General features: G+C 42.0%; 3 protein-coding genes across 11 annotated transcripts in view; 2 read left to right on the forward strand and 1 right to left on the reverse strand.

Moving 5' to 3' along the window:
- The window catches only part of pde4ca (phosphodiesterase 4C, cAMP-specific a), a 48,768-nt gene extending 44,786 nt beyond the window's left edge, over window positions 1–3,982 (forward strand). For all 9 annotated transcript variants that reach the window (XM_029119166.2, XM_020045610.3, XM_010894291.4 and 6 more), the window contains one exon: window positions 44–3,982. In XM_029119166.2, coding sequence (XP_028974999.1) covers window positions 44–562 — 519 coding nt within the window. In that variant the 3' untranslated portion in view covers window positions 563–3,982. The remainder of the gene's footprint in view (window positions 1–43) is intronic.
- Window positions 3,983–4,172: 190 nt separating this feature from the next.
- Window positions 4,173–12,659, forward strand: LOC105024394 (ras-related protein Rab-3A). The gene is made up of 5 exons (XM_010894327.4): window positions 4,173–4,276; window positions 5,936–6,160; window positions 9,850–9,968; window positions 10,081–10,205; window positions 10,359–12,659. Exons 2-5 carry the CDS (start codon window positions 5,936–5,938, stop codon window positions 10,547–10,549), a joined length of 660 nt encoding a protein of 219 aa, XP_010892629.1. The 5' UTR covers window positions 4,173–4,276; the 3' UTR covers window positions 10,550–12,659.
- Window positions 12,660–13,049: 390 nt separating this feature from the next.
- LOC105024402 (transcription factor jun-D) lies at window positions 13,050–14,826 on the reverse strand. The gene has a single exon (XM_010894340.3). It carries the CDS (start codon window positions 14,572–14,574, stop codon window positions 13,678–13,680), a length of 897 nt encoding a protein of 298 aa, XP_010892642.1. The 5' UTR covers window positions 14,575–14,826; the 3' UTR covers window positions 13,050–13,677.
- Between the last annotated feature and the right edge of the window lie 1,266 nt (window positions 14,827–16,092).

Below are 16,092 nucleotides of genomic sequence, written 5' to 3' on the forward strand. Positions count from 1 at the left end.
CAAGCGTACGTGTGTTGTTGACGACGTTCCTCTTCTGCTCCAGGTGGGCTTCATCGACTACATCGTCCATCCCCTGTGGGAGACCTGGGCCGACCTCGTGCACCCTGACGCCCAGGACATCCTGGACACCCTGGAGGACAACCGCGAGTGGTACCAGAGCATGATCCCCCACAGCCCCTCGCCCACCCCGGACGCCAAGGACAAGGACCTGCCAATGGGGGCCGGAGGGGGCGGCGGACCCTCAGCCGGGGACAAGTTCCAGTTTGAGCTGACCTTAGAAGAAGAGCGAGAGTCTGACACAGAGAGCCCCACAGAAGAGGAGCAGGGCTGTAGCTGTGCAGGAGTGGAGCCTACTAGGACTGACCAAGACAGCATACTCCCTCCTGTGTCTGCCACTGCGCGTCCATACTCTCAAGCACTCTCCAAAATGGCCACTTCTGTCCTCAACCTTGATGGCAGGACTTTGTCAACTGACACTAACCCAGACAGGGAGGCCGCTGAAGTCAGAGATCACGACCCAGAAGGTAACGCTGGCGTGAGGCGCTTCAGGTTAGGGACATAGCACTAGAGCTATTGTTCTTTATATTTTTTATTTTGTGCCTCCCAACCGGATCCCTTCAAACCTCGCCCCCCACCCCCCCCCCATTTCTGGCTTCCTTGGACTAAATGACAGAGAAAAGCTTGGGTAGAGAACATGGAGGGGTGGGTTCTGGAAGCTTATTAGGCTGTCAGTCACCTTGCACTGGAGAGATGAGAGCTGTTCCACTGTTCCTTGTATAAAACAATGTTTTGAGCTGGTCTTTTACATTTTACCACGTTGGACATATGTCACCTTTTTTGGCCCACGTTTGCCAGGCAGAAGCTCAATTGATGGAGAAAGAGCTAGGACTTTTGCGTGACATGTCTTCCACTTCACTACTTGACCGCTTGAAAAAATTAAGGAAGCGAAGAGACAGCGAAAACCAGAGAGTCTTTTCAGACATCATGCCAAACAGCGCAATGAACAGATTCTTGGCATACGGCAATATTTGCCAGCCCTTATCAACTGTTGATCATTGTATCTTTTTAAGTCACTTACAGACTACCAAATGTGTACTACAAAGGACAAAGTACAAATCAGCAACTTTTGATTAAGAGGTTGTTTTAATGTAGCACTATTTTTTTGGGGTACCCCCGTTCCAACTGCTACCGTGTATCTGGCCGCAGCCCTTGCTTCACATACAGGTTCAGGCTTTCTCCCACAACTGAGACCTGAACTGTCACGTGTCAACCCGCAAAACCTACACTGATTCGGGGGGGGGGTTAGAAGTATCCCAAAGCTTTGCTGTGGGCCCCTGGCGCCTCCCGGTGTTGGATATGGGAATTGATGGCACGTGTAATCCGATTGGAGGCATTCTAAATGCCGGTTCCTACTGTAAACTAACAGCAGGCATGATAATTGAATTGGGTTTAGCTGTGGTGTTGTTGATACCCAGGGTACCCAAAACAAGCACTTCAGTTAATATTTAGTACTTCTCTGTATGATTTAATTTTAAGAAATATATATATATATATATATATATATATATATATATATATATATATATATATTTGAAGTAATTCAAAGTGTATAGATACTGCTTTATAATGTATTTGTGTTTATCCTCAACCTGTTTATGACACCCATTTCGTCATTCTGCCTCAACTCTTAGCACTTTACAATTTCCCTCACAGCCAATCCCCTACCTGCTTGAAAGGGCTTGAGCTAACCCATGAACACATTAGAGGCAGATGACAGAGATGTTTTTTTTTTTCCACTGGCACCGAGGTAACCAGCACCCCATTCTGGCACATCAACAGGACTAGATGCTCTGAGGGAACCTGGACAAAATGAAGCACTGTTTGACAGGAGGTCTTTAGGACAAACTGTACAAAGTCCTTTTATGTCCATTGTTACAGTACGGTAGGTCTGACATTTTCCTCCTACTTCAGGTACCATCATCATTGGTCACATTTTGAACTAGTTGAACAACTGAGATACTTTGGTAGAATTTACCTGTGTTCGCTGCACTCATGTGGAAAATGTTTTTTTTTTTTTGTCCGACTGTTTCAGAAATATGAAAGATTTGCAACTAAAGAGCAAATCTGACTGTCCCCGAACAAGAACATGGGACAGTTTTCTATGCCAGAATTTTTTTCTCCCTTTTCCTTTTGTCATGGATCAATATCCTGCTCTTCACAGGGACATAGCCAATGACAATACAAGTGCCAAGCAAACATGACACAACTCGTACTGTAATTTCCATTTTGCCCCTGGCTATTTTCCATCAGTGATTGACGGACAGCAGTGTTGATCATGTCGCCCTCCCTTTTGTACCCATCCTGTCCCATTGGCTTCTGTTTCAGAACAATAATCCACTGATAACTCTACTTTTCTTAAAGATGTGGTTTGTATGACGATATTTGGATTTATTGAATTTATAAAGAAACCAAAGCACTTTGTATGGTACTTTGACAAGTCCGCACTTCCAGTACAGTTGACTGTAATCTAACTGTTGTCTAATCCACATTAGAATTCTGTCTATACTCTGTAACCTGGTATTATATGGCTTGATGCCAGGCTGGCCCTATGCATTAGTGACATAAGCAACTGCTTGGGGCCCGGTGGTTGCTTGGAACTCATTTGGAGTCTAAACTTGCTTTCTAAATGAGCTCCCCTTGTATTTACTGGTTTACAGTGTACTGTATTTGACGGCCATAAAGAGTCACAGAGCCAAGTTATCTCAGTAATCAAGTTACCTCAGTTTTCATTGGCTCTACACCCACCTATGTTTGTCTTTCGACAGCGACGGTCTACAAAATTTTCTACAAAAAACTACACTCAGCCAATTTTAAGATGAAATCTTAAACACCATTGAAAAAACTAAGTATATGAATCTGCAACTGTGACGTAAGAGGCATCACTTTCATAGTGCATATTAACATGGCAAAATGTATGGCCACCTCCCTGACTCTTCATCCAATGAAATTACATTCAGGCCTCTCTGGCAGTTACCAGAAACCTATGGGTTTGGTCAGAGCATGTGAGTGTAGCAATGGTTTGAAAATTCACTTTGATACTCTGATTGGTTAGTAACAATGTAATTGCAACAAAACAACAACGGTTCACGTAGAGCCCCCAAAATGCTAGGGCCGGCCCTGAACTAATGCCTACAACAGGCTGAACCAATGTAGCCGAAACAGGGGAGGTGTTATCGGATTTACATTTTATGTAACTAGATGTCTTTTGATGGACATGCATGACTTGTAAGAAAAGTTTCCAAGTATCTAAAATAAGCTAATCTGTGTGGACGGAAAAACAAACGTCTGAGCTACAATCATGGTTCTATGTTGAGTTTTTCAAAAGATCTAGAAAATGTGACTTTCTGGAGCCTTATATTTGCATCCGTTTTCTTTCATCGTAGATTTGATACTTGATAGAGAGGGGATACACCAGTGCTCAAACTGTGGTTGAGCAATCGCAGCTGTATGACATCAGTTTCATGAAAGGATTCAGTTGTGCGTGTCACTTAACATTTATTGTTTTGTATATTTTCTTTGCAACGCTTTGTGTACAGTGTATTTATTATTTCTGTGTATCTGTCTGAAATGAAAAACTACAGACCTTGCTGGGGGCTGAGTATTTATTTGTATACCTTCTGAGGTTTGGGAGAAAACGCTTGACAGATTTTAACTGCAGTACTCAACCGAATGTTTTAGTTTCCTTATGTCTGCCATTTGAAAAGAAACCTGTTTTTTTTTTTTTTCTAGATAGCATCAGTAAGGTAAGAGATTCCTCAAGTTTCAGACATGCTATTCCTTTGTTTCTCTCCTGACCAGAACTTCTCAGTCAGCAGTCTTGACAATCCAAACAACTGTTTACTACGGGTTTAAAAGCTCTGTTTGCCTAAATTGTATGCCTGTCCACCTTGCCAATAAAGGAGTCTTCATGCTTTGGACATCATGGAAGCTTATTGTAAATAATGTTGACAACTGAATACTGCAGTTTTACCCCCACTGATTATTAAAGTATCAGTTTAATAACGGCATTTCAGCGACTTTTCTGAGAAGGCAAAATGTACTGTTGGGGTGGACCCAACAATGTTTTGATTGGTACACCAGAATGTCAGTCATCCTCTAGCTCTACTCTGACCCGCTCCTTCGTTGACAGTCAATCGAGTGACTCCCGGAGCTTCTGCAGGTGCAATACTGGGCACTACGGCTGCATCTGAGCTGCAGATAAAACGGACATTTCACGGTAAGCCGCAAGCTCTATTATCTTGCGAGGCAACGAAACAAATTACAGTTGCGGTGGAAATTGTTTGATTATCGGGGCATATGAAAATCAATTAAGATAACTAATTTTATTGAAAAATAACAGAAGAATAACCTTCATTTGACATAGAGCTAGAAGACTGGGATGCTTCGCTACTAGCATCAACACCGCCTAGCATGCTAGCTAGCTAGCTGACTAAGCCTTATTCTAGTGAGACATGCGTTTTCATCCGGCCAGCTGATGTTTACAATGCTTGATCAATGCGTGTCGACATAACAGGCTAGATCTTCTGTCATTAAAAAAAGGTACCTATTTCATTGACCTGGAGAAGTTCACTTTATACCCATTGTATTGGGTTGTGTTTCTTTCCTGAGAATTTTGCTAGGTAGCTACACAGTGTGACTATCGTATGGATGGTCTTATCCTTTCTGATCAGCCATTGTGACCAAGACAGTTGAAACCCATGCAAATGCATTTATCAACAAACGTACCTAGCTTGTTAAATTGCCTGTAGTCATGGAGTCAGCCTGGTGTACTGAATCTATTCAGTGTTCTACATGCTCTAAACATTTATTCCCATCCAATACACACAGCTATAGCTGGTTAGCCAGTTTAGTCGATGCTTAGCTTAAGCCCCGGAGTTTCCGCCTTCTTCGTCTTGGTCGGGTTTCATATGCGATTTTACTGTCTGAATGTCAAGAAATATAACCAATACGTGTTTACATTGTTTATTCGTTATTTTTGTGCTTTTCATTGCATTAGAGTACTTCAATTAATAATGTAAAGATGGTCACAACGTCGTTTATTTCTGGCTAAACGTAATAAGCGTATTATGCAGGGCCTGACTCGCCCCAGGACGCGACGTGGGGTGCGCACTTAACTCTTATTCCATATCAGTTGTTGAAGATAAAGGAAATAAATAATACACAATACACACTTCTTTAGGAATGTCATTCCTTTCCTGATAAAGAAATCGATGGGAAGGAAACTGTCACTTCCCATGATGTTTGTATAGTTCATTCAATTTAGTCAACATTTTAAAACGCATAACTCATAAAATACAGTTGCATTTTAGCTTCTTGTTAAATGTATTTTTTTATGAATTAAACGAAGTATTTGTGCATGAAATTGTGTTGTTTAAAAAACATAGATATTGATTGACATACATTAAAGCGAAAGTAGTGCCCAGAACTAAAACAAATGCACATTTCCAAAAAAACAAGCCTTGTTCCAAATTCAACAGCATTTAGTTTGATTTAAGGTTTTGTCAGTGAAAATAGCATGGTGAAGCATGTTATAGAAATATAGCTCTAGGAATCCACCTTTCTCTTTAGTTTACAAACAGGGTGTTCGCTGAGTGAATCATTCACTGAATGGCTTTATGTTTAAAGATGCATTCTGGGACTTTTGCCAATATGCCTCCTATTTTGGACAGGGTGTGTAATGTCGTGTTTGTATGTTCACAATCTACAAGCCATTATCCAAACTTCATCCATGAAATTACAAGTTTGAAAGGAAGGGGTTTAGATTAACACATACATCAGACACATATCGGGACATACATAAGACATTTCATTTTCACAGGAAAAGTTTCAAAAAGTTTCAGAAAGACAAATCTTTTAACATTTTTTCTCTTCCAAGATGGCCTCAGCAACAGCCACCTATGGACAGAAGGAGTCCTCCGATCAAAACTTTGACTACATGTTCAAGATCCTGATAATTGGCAATAGCAGTGTGGGTAAAACCTCCTTTCTGTTCCGCTATGCGGACGACTCATTCACACCGGCCTTTGTTAGCACGGTTGGCATCGATTTCAAAGTGAAGACCATCTACAGGAACGACAAGAGGATCAAGCTGCAGATCTGGGTGAGACATTGACCTCAACTGATCTTGGTCGTCCCCCTGTTGACCACAGATGAGTTCGTCTAGGAGGTGTTTAGGTTTTAAAGGAATTGCTCACCCCAGTTACAAATGTACCTCATCTGATGGCAAAATATAGTAGTCTGGTTTAGGTGAAGAACTGACATTGGCAGATTCAACCACTGTGGTTGGAACAGTGTGTCTTCTGTTTTTACTGCTATAGAGTAAAGGCTGTAGGGGAAATATCATTAGGACAGACTTGAACGTTTCGCTTTTTTTCAGGGGGGTGGGGCTGGCTGAGTTGTTTGTTTTACTGCATTCAGACCCCTGTTCTTACATGCACACATCTCCATTATAGTCCTATAAAAGCTGTTACAGGCAAGAGGGGCACTTTCAGCAGTGTTTTTACACTTGCAGGAGTTTTTTGGTTTCCAGTCTTTTTCTTTCTCTCCGTCTCTACCACTCTCTTTTTTTCTTCTCTGTGTCCCTCTCTCTCTCTGTTGCTCTAGGTGTCTCTGTGTCCCTCTCTCTCTCTCTCTGTTGCTCTAGGTGTCTCTGTGTCCCTCTCTCTCTCTCTCTGTTGCTCTAGGTATCTCTGTGTCCCTCTCTCTCTCTCTCTGTGTTGCTCTAGGTTTCTCTCACTGTTTTTGTCTGTCTATCTCTCCCCTTCCCACCATTTCTGTCTCCTCCCCTCACTCGCTGTCCCTGGCTCCTGAGAGGAATATTCTGCTTGAGATTTGTAGAATAAATTATTTTGGGGTATCCCATTTTGATCAATCATGTTTATCTCCTAATAACCAATTGTGGGTAAAATTTTTATGTATCTGCATCTGCTATAAATTAGGTTAGATATGGTTTTGGGAGAAAATGTAACAAGCACAAAATGAAAAAAACTGGCCTGCTAAGAGAATTGTATTTACAAGTGTATCTGACACTGGAGAAGTAGGTGAAGTTACAATGTGCAAGCCCTCCCGAGAGCTGTCCAACTGCATTTGGACCTCTGTAATCGCTGAAATATGGCCTCAGTGGAACACAGGTTTTACATTGCATGTAAAAGAGGCTACTTTTGGTCTGGGGTTTAAGACATCACAAAAAAAAAGACCTTCAATAATTTTGATAGTTGTTGATTTTTTGTGTGCAATTGGGAGGAAAAAGGTTATGGATGAATACAGTTGACAGACGAGATACGCAGAAATTAAAGCCCCATTTTAACAGACTCTCTTATCCAGAGGAGCCTGCAGTACAGGTGAGTTCATCTTATGTAAACCGGGTGGGATAAGCCCACTACCCAGGATTAGCAAGTACACCCTAACGCAATGAGGCAAGAGCCAACATCTGGATTATAGTCAAACAATGACTTGACTGGGTGTCATTTCTTCGTTGGTGTAGTCTTGAAACAAGCATTTAGAGTTGACACACTTGTTGAATTGCCACAGAACATGTCAAGAAAAGCGATTCATGAGGCAGAGTGTAGACTGTGCAGGTGGACACAGGCAGAGTGTAGACTGTGCAGGTGGACACAGGCAGAGTGTAGACTGTGCAGGTGGACACAGGCAGAGTGTAGACTGTGCAGGTGGACACAGGCAGAGTGTAGACTGTGCAGGTGGACACAGGCAGAGTGTAGACTGTGCAGGTGGACACAGGCAGAGTGTCTAGACTGTGCAGGTGGACACAGGCAGAGTGTAGACTGTGCAGGTGGACACAGGCAGAGTGTAGACTGTGCAGGTGGACACAGGCAGAGTGTCTAGACTGTGCAGGTGGACACAGGCAGAGTGTCTAGACTGTGCAGGTGGACACAGGCAGAGTGTAGACTGTGCAGGTGGACACAGGCAGAGTGTCTAGACTGTGCAGGTGGACACAGGCAGAGTGTCTAGACTGTGCAGGTGGACACAGGCAGAGTGTCTAGACTGTGCAGGTGGACACAGGCAGAGTGTCTAGACTGTGCAGGTGGACACAGGTAGAGTGTCTAGACTGCGCAGGTGTTTAGTGGTTGCACCCAAAGTTCCCTCTGAAAACAATATTGGACACTGAGCAACAGTTTGCTAGTAAGTTACAATAGGAGAGTGGTAGACATTTTCTTACTGGGATGTCACTTACCATCAGGTAATCCATGCATTACATTTTTACCCTGCGGTTCATTTGGGATGTGGAGTGCTCTTCTGGCTGCAGGGCCGTTTTTTCTGCCCATTATAATGACTTAATGTGTTGGATATAACAAAAACAACTCAGTGCGTAGGATATTACAAAAACAACTCAGTGCGTAGGATATTACAAAAACAACTCAGTGCGTAGGATATTACAAAAACAACTCAGTGCATAGGATATTATAAAAACAACTCAGTGCGTAGGATATTACAAAAACAACTCAGTGCGTAGGATATTACGAAAACAACTCAGTGCGTAGGATATTACAAAAACAACTAAGTGCGTAGGATATTACAAAAACAACTCAGTGCGTAGGATATTACAAAAACAACTCAGTGTGTAGGATGTTACGACTAAGTGTGTAGTGTATAGTAATAATGACTTAGTGTCTGGTGGGGCTGCATGATTTGGATAAAATATTGAATTGCGATTCCTTTGACAAATTTTGCAATTACGGTTAGGATTTTCAATTTTCAAACATGGTTGTAAACAGCATAGATAATCTCACTTAAAAATAGAGATCATAGCCTACATAATGTGCTATTAAACTGAATAGAAATCCAGTTAAATTTCAGTGTTTTCTATTTTACCCTTATTTCCAAATTTAAGGTGCAGCCTGTATCAAACTATTCGTTTAATTGCTCATTTAATGCAGTGGCGTTTGCTATGTTTGTGCCATTGCCATAGCTGGTTAAGCAAAATTTCTCAACCCTTGAGGTATACTTTCTCCCTTATAAAGTTTGTTTGTAGGCACCAATATTGAAGCCTAATCTTTTAATAACCGTGCTGTTGTGGGACAATATATCTTTTCTAGCGTCAAACGCATCTCATTCACAGTTTTGGGAGCTGAAAATCATATATGTTAGCGATTTGGATATTGCACATGTCAGTTTCACAATTTTGATTATATTTGGATTAATTTTGCAGCCTTTGTGTCTGGGATATAAGTACTCTGTGTGTAGGATATAACCACTCAGTATGAAGGATATAACAATAACAACTGTGATGGAAATTCACATAACATGACACAGTATGAAGGATATAACAATAACGACTCAGTGTGTAGGAGTAAACGATAACTCAGTGTGTAGCATATAACGACTCAGTGTGTAGCATATAACGACTCTGTGTGTAGGATATAACAACTCTGTGTGTAGGATATAACAACTCTGTGTGTAGGATATAACGACTCTGTGTGTAGGATATAACAACTCTGTGTGTAGGATATAACAACTCTGTGTGTAGGATATAACGACTCTGTGTGTAGCATATAACTACTCTGTGTGTAGGATATAACGACTCAGTGTGTAGCATATAACGACTCTGTGTGTAGGATATAACGACTCAGTGTGTAGCATATAACGACTCAGTGTGTAGCATATAACGACTCTGTGTGTAGGATATAACGACTCTGTGTGTAGGATATAACGACTCTGTGTGTAGGATATAACGACTCTGTGTGTAGGATATAACAATAACGACTCAGTGTGTAGGATATAAAGATAACGACTCTGTGTGTAGGATATAATGACTCTGTATGTTTCTGTTAGGACACTGCTGGACAGGAGCGCTACAGGACCATCACCACGGCCTACTACAGAGGAGCCATGGGCTTTATCCTCATGTATGACATCACCAACGAGGATTCCTTCAACGCTGTGCAGGACTGGTACGAAAACACCAAGAAACTGTGTGTGTGTGTGTGTCCATATTTTATATTTTAAATGTGTGTGTGGTCTACTAAAATGTTTATTCTCAAACTTTACTGTGTGTGTGCGCAGGTCAACCCAGATCAAGACATACTCCTGGGACAATGCCCAGGTCCTGCTGGTGGGCAACAAGTGTGACATGGAGGACGAGAGGGTGGTGGCGGTGGACCGGGGCAGGCAGCTCTCCGACCAGCTGGGTGAGTTGGACCCCTGTCCTCACCCGGGAACACACCCAATAACGTCCCTGTCTCGTTTTGCTTTACAATCGCCAATCATTCACGTGCCCTGTCTGCTACCGCGGTTGTCGGTTAGACTCAAAAACAGTTTTACCGCCTCCCTCTGCTCGGCAGGTTTTGAGTACTTTGAGTGCAGTGCCAAGGACAACATCAATGTGAAGCAGACGTTTGAGCGGCTGGTGGACATCATCTGTGAGAAGATGTCGGAGAGCCTGGACAACGTGGATCCTGCTGTCACCGGAGCCAAACAGGGGCCACAGCTCACGGAGCAGCCCCAGCGACCCCACCAGGACTGTGCTTGCTAAACACACACACACATACCAAACACACACACACACACCGAACACACACTCGCCACTCACTCGCACAGAAACACCCGACAGTAACACACACACACGCCTCCCTGCAGCCTCGTTAGCTGTTGGAAGAGGTCTGTGGTGGGTTAGTGTCAAGATGGAAGGCCCTGTTCGAAAACGCCATTATTACATATTTCAACCCCACCCCCCCAGCTTCCGTCCTTCCTTTTGTCCATACCCGTTCTATTGTAAAATGCCCAAGTTCACATTCCTCTGACTACTCTTTCTGTGGCCTCGAACCTGTAGGGATTTCATGTCTTTTGTTCCAAGGGCCACATTTCCGAATATGTGTTTACTGTTGATGGCTTTGAGCTGTTTTTAAAAATATTGCTCTATTGGCAGGCGGCTAGCGATTTTGACCCACCAAATCCATATCAGTGGTATCAGTGGGTGAGGTTTGTCCAAAGACCAAATTTGGGATAGCGAACATTTTATGAGATTGTTTTTTTGGTTTTTACATATCCAACCAAAGTCTTACTGAAAACACATTAATTTAGTAGTACTCTACTGATTTAATTTAGACTTTTATTTGGGGTTTTAGTAAAGAGGGATAGAAAAAATATTGATTGATGGGGAACGATGTCTCTGAGTACGAGAGAAGATTACTAAACTGTATAAATGTGCGACTTCATAGTGTAGTAAATATGCATATAAAAATTCTAATATATATGAAGAAATATTATACTAGTAAAACAATTGAAAATGTCTGTGCTTTGTGAGGGGTGCATGTAGTTGGAGCTGTTCTCTTTTCTTCTATGCGTGTGAGAGCTGTCGTTGCACTCGTCCCATTGACATGTAGAGGTTGCAGCATGTCCAACAAACGGTGGAAAATGAAGCCTCGCAAAAATTGTCAGTGTACAACACTGCTACTCTACAGCACAATTACCTCTTATTGATGTGTACCACACACACACACACACACACACATACACGTTCTCAGACTTGTGTTGGGTTACTGCACTTATACTACAACACTGGACAAACCTTCCAACTAAAATCTATGGTTTGTCATTTTTGGGGTTTGGAGTAGATACTTGTTTTGCTGAAGTGTGTCCGGCGTCGTGTTTTCTTTTGCTTTGCCCTGTTTTAGTGTTGGCTTTTATGTGTGGAAAACACACCAAGAGTCACCGGAAGAAACTTGGACACAGGAAGGTATTTCGTCATTTGTGTCACAGCCATCAATATTTCTACATATTATTTATTGTAACTTATTTATTTTATTTATGAACGAGCTTCTACATAGATAATCATAGTTTTGCGGGCAACACTTCATCACAGCTGTAAAAAAAAAAAAAAAAAATAGACTGTTATATCAGTATTGTATAAAGAGGTTGGTTCAAAACCAGAATGTCAGATGAGATTGACTCGTGTTGACATTCTCCTGCATTTCACTGTATGTTCTCCTGATCATGTTCAAGCAATTTCAATGAAAAATACCTGTATATCAATTTTCCATGTTTCTACACTAACTGTGAACCTGTGTGAACGGGTGTGATATAATGCCACTGTATGTACAGTATTCCAATTGGAGACATACTCTCAATGGCCACTCTCCTGGTTTTCCTGGTTGATAAATAATGCCCCCCCCAGCAAACCTGCTGAAGGGCATGTCCGGGAAAAAAATACTGTTGGCTTTAGGCAGCTTTTGCATGGTGTTTATTCCAAAGATATCCCAACAAAGCCAACATTTGAGGGCCACTGAGATAAGACCTGGAAGACATACTTTGAGAGCTGCACTGAATGAAAGGCTTGTCCTCTAGTGGGTCTATCCTCCGTGGCAGTTTTTAAAAAGGGGAGTGTTAACATTTTGATCAGTCCTTATCACATCCTATTCTTTTTTCTGCATTTGTTAACTTTTTTTTCTTAATTGTGTTTTGCTAAAGCTGTAAACTTGCCTCTGACAGTCCAATTCAGTTTTGTCTTAGCTCTCTTATCTGTTCTGTCTACCCCTTGTAAATAATGTGGTTTTTCTTGCGTTTTAGTCATGTGCGAATTGTGCTGTAATACTGTAACTCCAGGTTTGCTAAAACAAGGAATTAATAAACAAAACATAAAAGCAGAGTGTGTGAAAACTTAGTTTATATATTTTTTATGTAGACACACAAAATGTTGTATGTTCTGTCATATTAGTTCTGGCATCTTCGTTAAACGGGACAGTTGTAATATCCTAATTTCCCCACTAGGTGGCAAAACAACACATTGCTGCCTTATTATTGGCATTATTGGAAGCTGTTCTATTTGAGCGTTATTTTCCCTGTTGTCATTCTGAGGACGTATGTTATTATACTAATGTAAGAAAACATTAAACGGGACAACCCAAACAAATTAAACTGCAACTATTGTGTGCCAATCTTGCCGGGAGAGGCCGTAATCAATAGTTAGGACAATTTGTGATTTGACCAGAACTGCAACAAAGGACGTTCGGTCCAAAATTAGACTTGACAAAATATTATATAATTCATTGAATTTAATAAACAGCTTTGAGAGGTAAAATCACATTAAAAATGGCTACATATGGCCAACAACAAGGAAGGCTACATTCATGGATGGTGACAATAAACACTGAACCGCACAACATGGAATGAACATATAATTACTGTACACAAGAGCGTATACAAGACATGCACAATTCATATTTGCAAAATATAAGACCGTATGCAAAATAAGACGTTTTGGTAAATAAAATATACATTTGTCATTGGTAAATAAGTGCTTGTAAACAAGAAGCCTAAGGCATATATTACACGGTGGATGACATGCACTCAATGACATCCTGGTGTTTAGTTGCAATTAGTGAAATTGTCCAGCTTACATGCAGATAATGTTATCCTTATATGTACTGAATTGTCCTTTGGAGAGCTGATATGCATGTTCCCCGGAAGAGGGCAGCACAATTCGTGTGTGCTATGATGTAGGGCTCATAGCCATTTTAAAAGTGTTCCAGTTCTGATGGGTTTTCAGCAATTGTATTCTATTAGAAAATCCTGCTGTGTTTCAGGTAGTCCATATCTTCAGAAGTCCTGTGAGAAGATAACTAACCAAATGATGGTGGTTGCCTGATAGGCCTACACAATCCTCTAGTATGCTTGTACTTGGTTTGGGAGAAGTTGACATCCATTACTCACGTGGTTCAGAACCTTTTGTTTCAACTGTGCCACTTGCTCTCTGAGCACACTGGCAGTGGAAGCCAGTTCAGTGTTCTGAGTCTTCAGGTTTTTGACCTTGTCTTCAAGACGGGATATTCTCTCCAGTTTTCTTTTGCGGCACTTGGACGCTGCTATTCTGTTTCGCAGCTTTTTCCTCTCTGCTTTGATGCGTTCCTGGTTGTCCATGTCAATAGGAGACAACGGCGGGCTGTCTCCAAAACACTGCATGTCAGGGACCGTCTGCGGCTCGTCCTTCAACGCCTGGAGCCGAGACAGCGCCGCCGCAGCAGCCTGTTGATGAGCGCTCATCAGATGAGGTGGCGGCGGGAATGGAATGGTATCTGTCGAATAATTCACCGTGGTGCCCAGTGGGCTATTTCCATAGCCGTTTAAAGTCGTGTACACTGGCAGATCTGATGGCAAGCCTACCGGGGCTGCGTTGGAACCGATGAGGTCCAGTCTCTCCGGGGCGCAAGTCCCCTCGCTTAGCTGATTCTGCTTGTGAAGATCCTCAAGCGCTTTCACGAAGCCTTCCGCGAATTCCTGTTCGTCGCTGGCTGACTTTGGATACAGAAACTGAGAGGTTGGGGTCGTGGTAACTCCATTCGATTGGATAATCAATCGTTCAAGGTCCGGAGTCGCCAATTTCAAGAGTCCTAAGTCCGGGGAGTTCAGAATTCCGTCTGCGTCCCTGAGATTCGGTTTCAGATTGGAGCTTTCGTCGTCCAGGTTTAAACTCATGTCTTTCTTCATCATGCTGTTGTACGAATAAAGGCTTGAAATCCCTCGACTATTCAGCGCATTAGCAGGGTAGAGGGTTGTTTCCATTCTAAACCCTCACATGAGGGTCTGGTTGAGCATTACGTATTAAATAACACGATTCAACATTTAATCTATGGCAGTAAAACCAACAGTTCAGGTTACAGTATACAGTTTTCTCCTCTCTTCAAAATCAGATTCAATTAATCGACTGTCCACACTGTGCCTGTATGCCCGAGGCGAAAACAATGGTCTTGGCTTTTCCTGTTCTTCTCGCCCGGGTACAGCGCTTTTCCCGATGACACGACTGCTATGCGCACACCCAACCCTCTGCTTGCTTTCTATCCCTAAAAATTCCATTATGTCACTTCAGCGCGCTAAGATTGGCTCAAAATGACGTTTGTTTCCGGTCTGATTTAAACAAGGGGCTGAACCAGTCCTTATTGCCATGGAGACTTTAGGTAAACTGCAAACAGCGCAGTGCATTGTGGTTTGATGTCATAGATTAGAAAGCACAGGGTCGCCAAAAGAGACAGGGCGGGTAAGGTTTGGAAGCTAGGGAGGGGCTCTGAAGGTTCTCTTCAGCTCTTTCTGCTAGTTCAGTCTTAACAGGAACTTTATAGACAATGTTCCCACGCCATCTTGACAGCTGTATGTCAGTGAACACACATACATACGTGTATCTACCACCTACAAACACACGCACACAGTAAAAAAAAATTCAGACACATTCAGGAACACTGAATGGGGCTCTGTGTGAATCACTGTTTGTGTTCCTGATTAAAAGTAAAAAAAATAATGTAAAGTGTTTACATTTGGCTGGTCCTCTCTTTGACAAGAAGCTTTATCTGAATTGGGGTTAGAATAAGGGTTAGGTATAAGGTTAGATTATTAAGGTTAGACAAATTCTGAGGTTTAGTGTCAGGTTGAAGTTTAAGGTTAGTTATTAATTGTTGGCTTAGCAGTTAGATTTAGAGTTATAATTAAAGTTAGGGTTAGGATGAGGTGTTTAGGTTTAGGCATACATTTAATAGTTAAGGATGAGTTCGGGGATGGGATTTTGGGGTTGTGGTGAGGGTTAGTATTATATTAAGAGTATTTTGTTTCTATGTACATCCATTGTCACTCCCCAGACAGAGTGTGTGTCTGTGGAGAATGTACTGACATTCACAAACAGTCAGTTGGGCCGTTGGCACGTGCGTGTTTATCTCCAGCATGTGTGTGGACATCTGTTTTTTGTTCCAATTTATCACTTGATTTGTTCTCATGACACGTGACACATGTTGGTTCCACTTTCAGTCCCGTCCCGTTGAGGAAATCATGACAGAGAAACAGGCAAGGATACCTATCAAACTACATTGTAGTCGGTCAGGGCGCACTCCCAGGTATGCAGTCAGTCATTGAATGGAAAAATGTTCCCTTAAAATTGAGTTAATTTGTCTTACAGGATAACACTGTCTTCCAATCTAATTTTTTTAAAGAGAAGGCATCGCATAGAGACACTGACCTGAGAGGGTGCATCAACATGTTGGAGAAAGATCCAGAAACAGGGATCCAAATACTTCAGTAAGAAGTAATTTTGTTAAT

Source organism: Esox lucius, chromosome 3, assembly GCF_011004845.1.
Source record: "Esox lucius isolate fEsoLuc1 chromosome 3, fEsoLuc1.pri, whole genome shotgun sequence".
NCBI classification, from domain to species: Eukaryota; Metazoa; Chordata; class Actinopteri; order Esociformes; family Esocidae; genus Esox; species Esox lucius.

What these genes read in the sequence shown, in the direction of transcription:
- LOC105024394 (XM_010894327.4), top strand. Translation starts at nt 5,936, where the DNA reads ATGGCCTCAGCAACAGCCACCTATGGACAGAAGGAGTCCTCCGATCAA. An exon ending in TTCAACGCTGTGCAGGACTG is followed by an intron (nt 9,969 to 10,080) that starts GTACGAAAACAC and finishes GTGTGTGCGCAG; the next exon opens with GTCAACCCAGATCAAGACAT. An exon ending in GCAGCTCTCCGACCAGCTGG is followed by an intron (nt 10,206 to 10,358) that starts GTGAGTTGGACC and finishes TCTGCTCGGCAG; the next exon opens with GTTTTGAGTACTTTGAGTGC.
- LOC105024402 (XM_010894340.3), bottom strand. Translation starts at nt 14,574, where the DNA reads ATGGAAACAACCCTCTACCCTGCTAATGCGCTGAATAGTCGAGGGATT.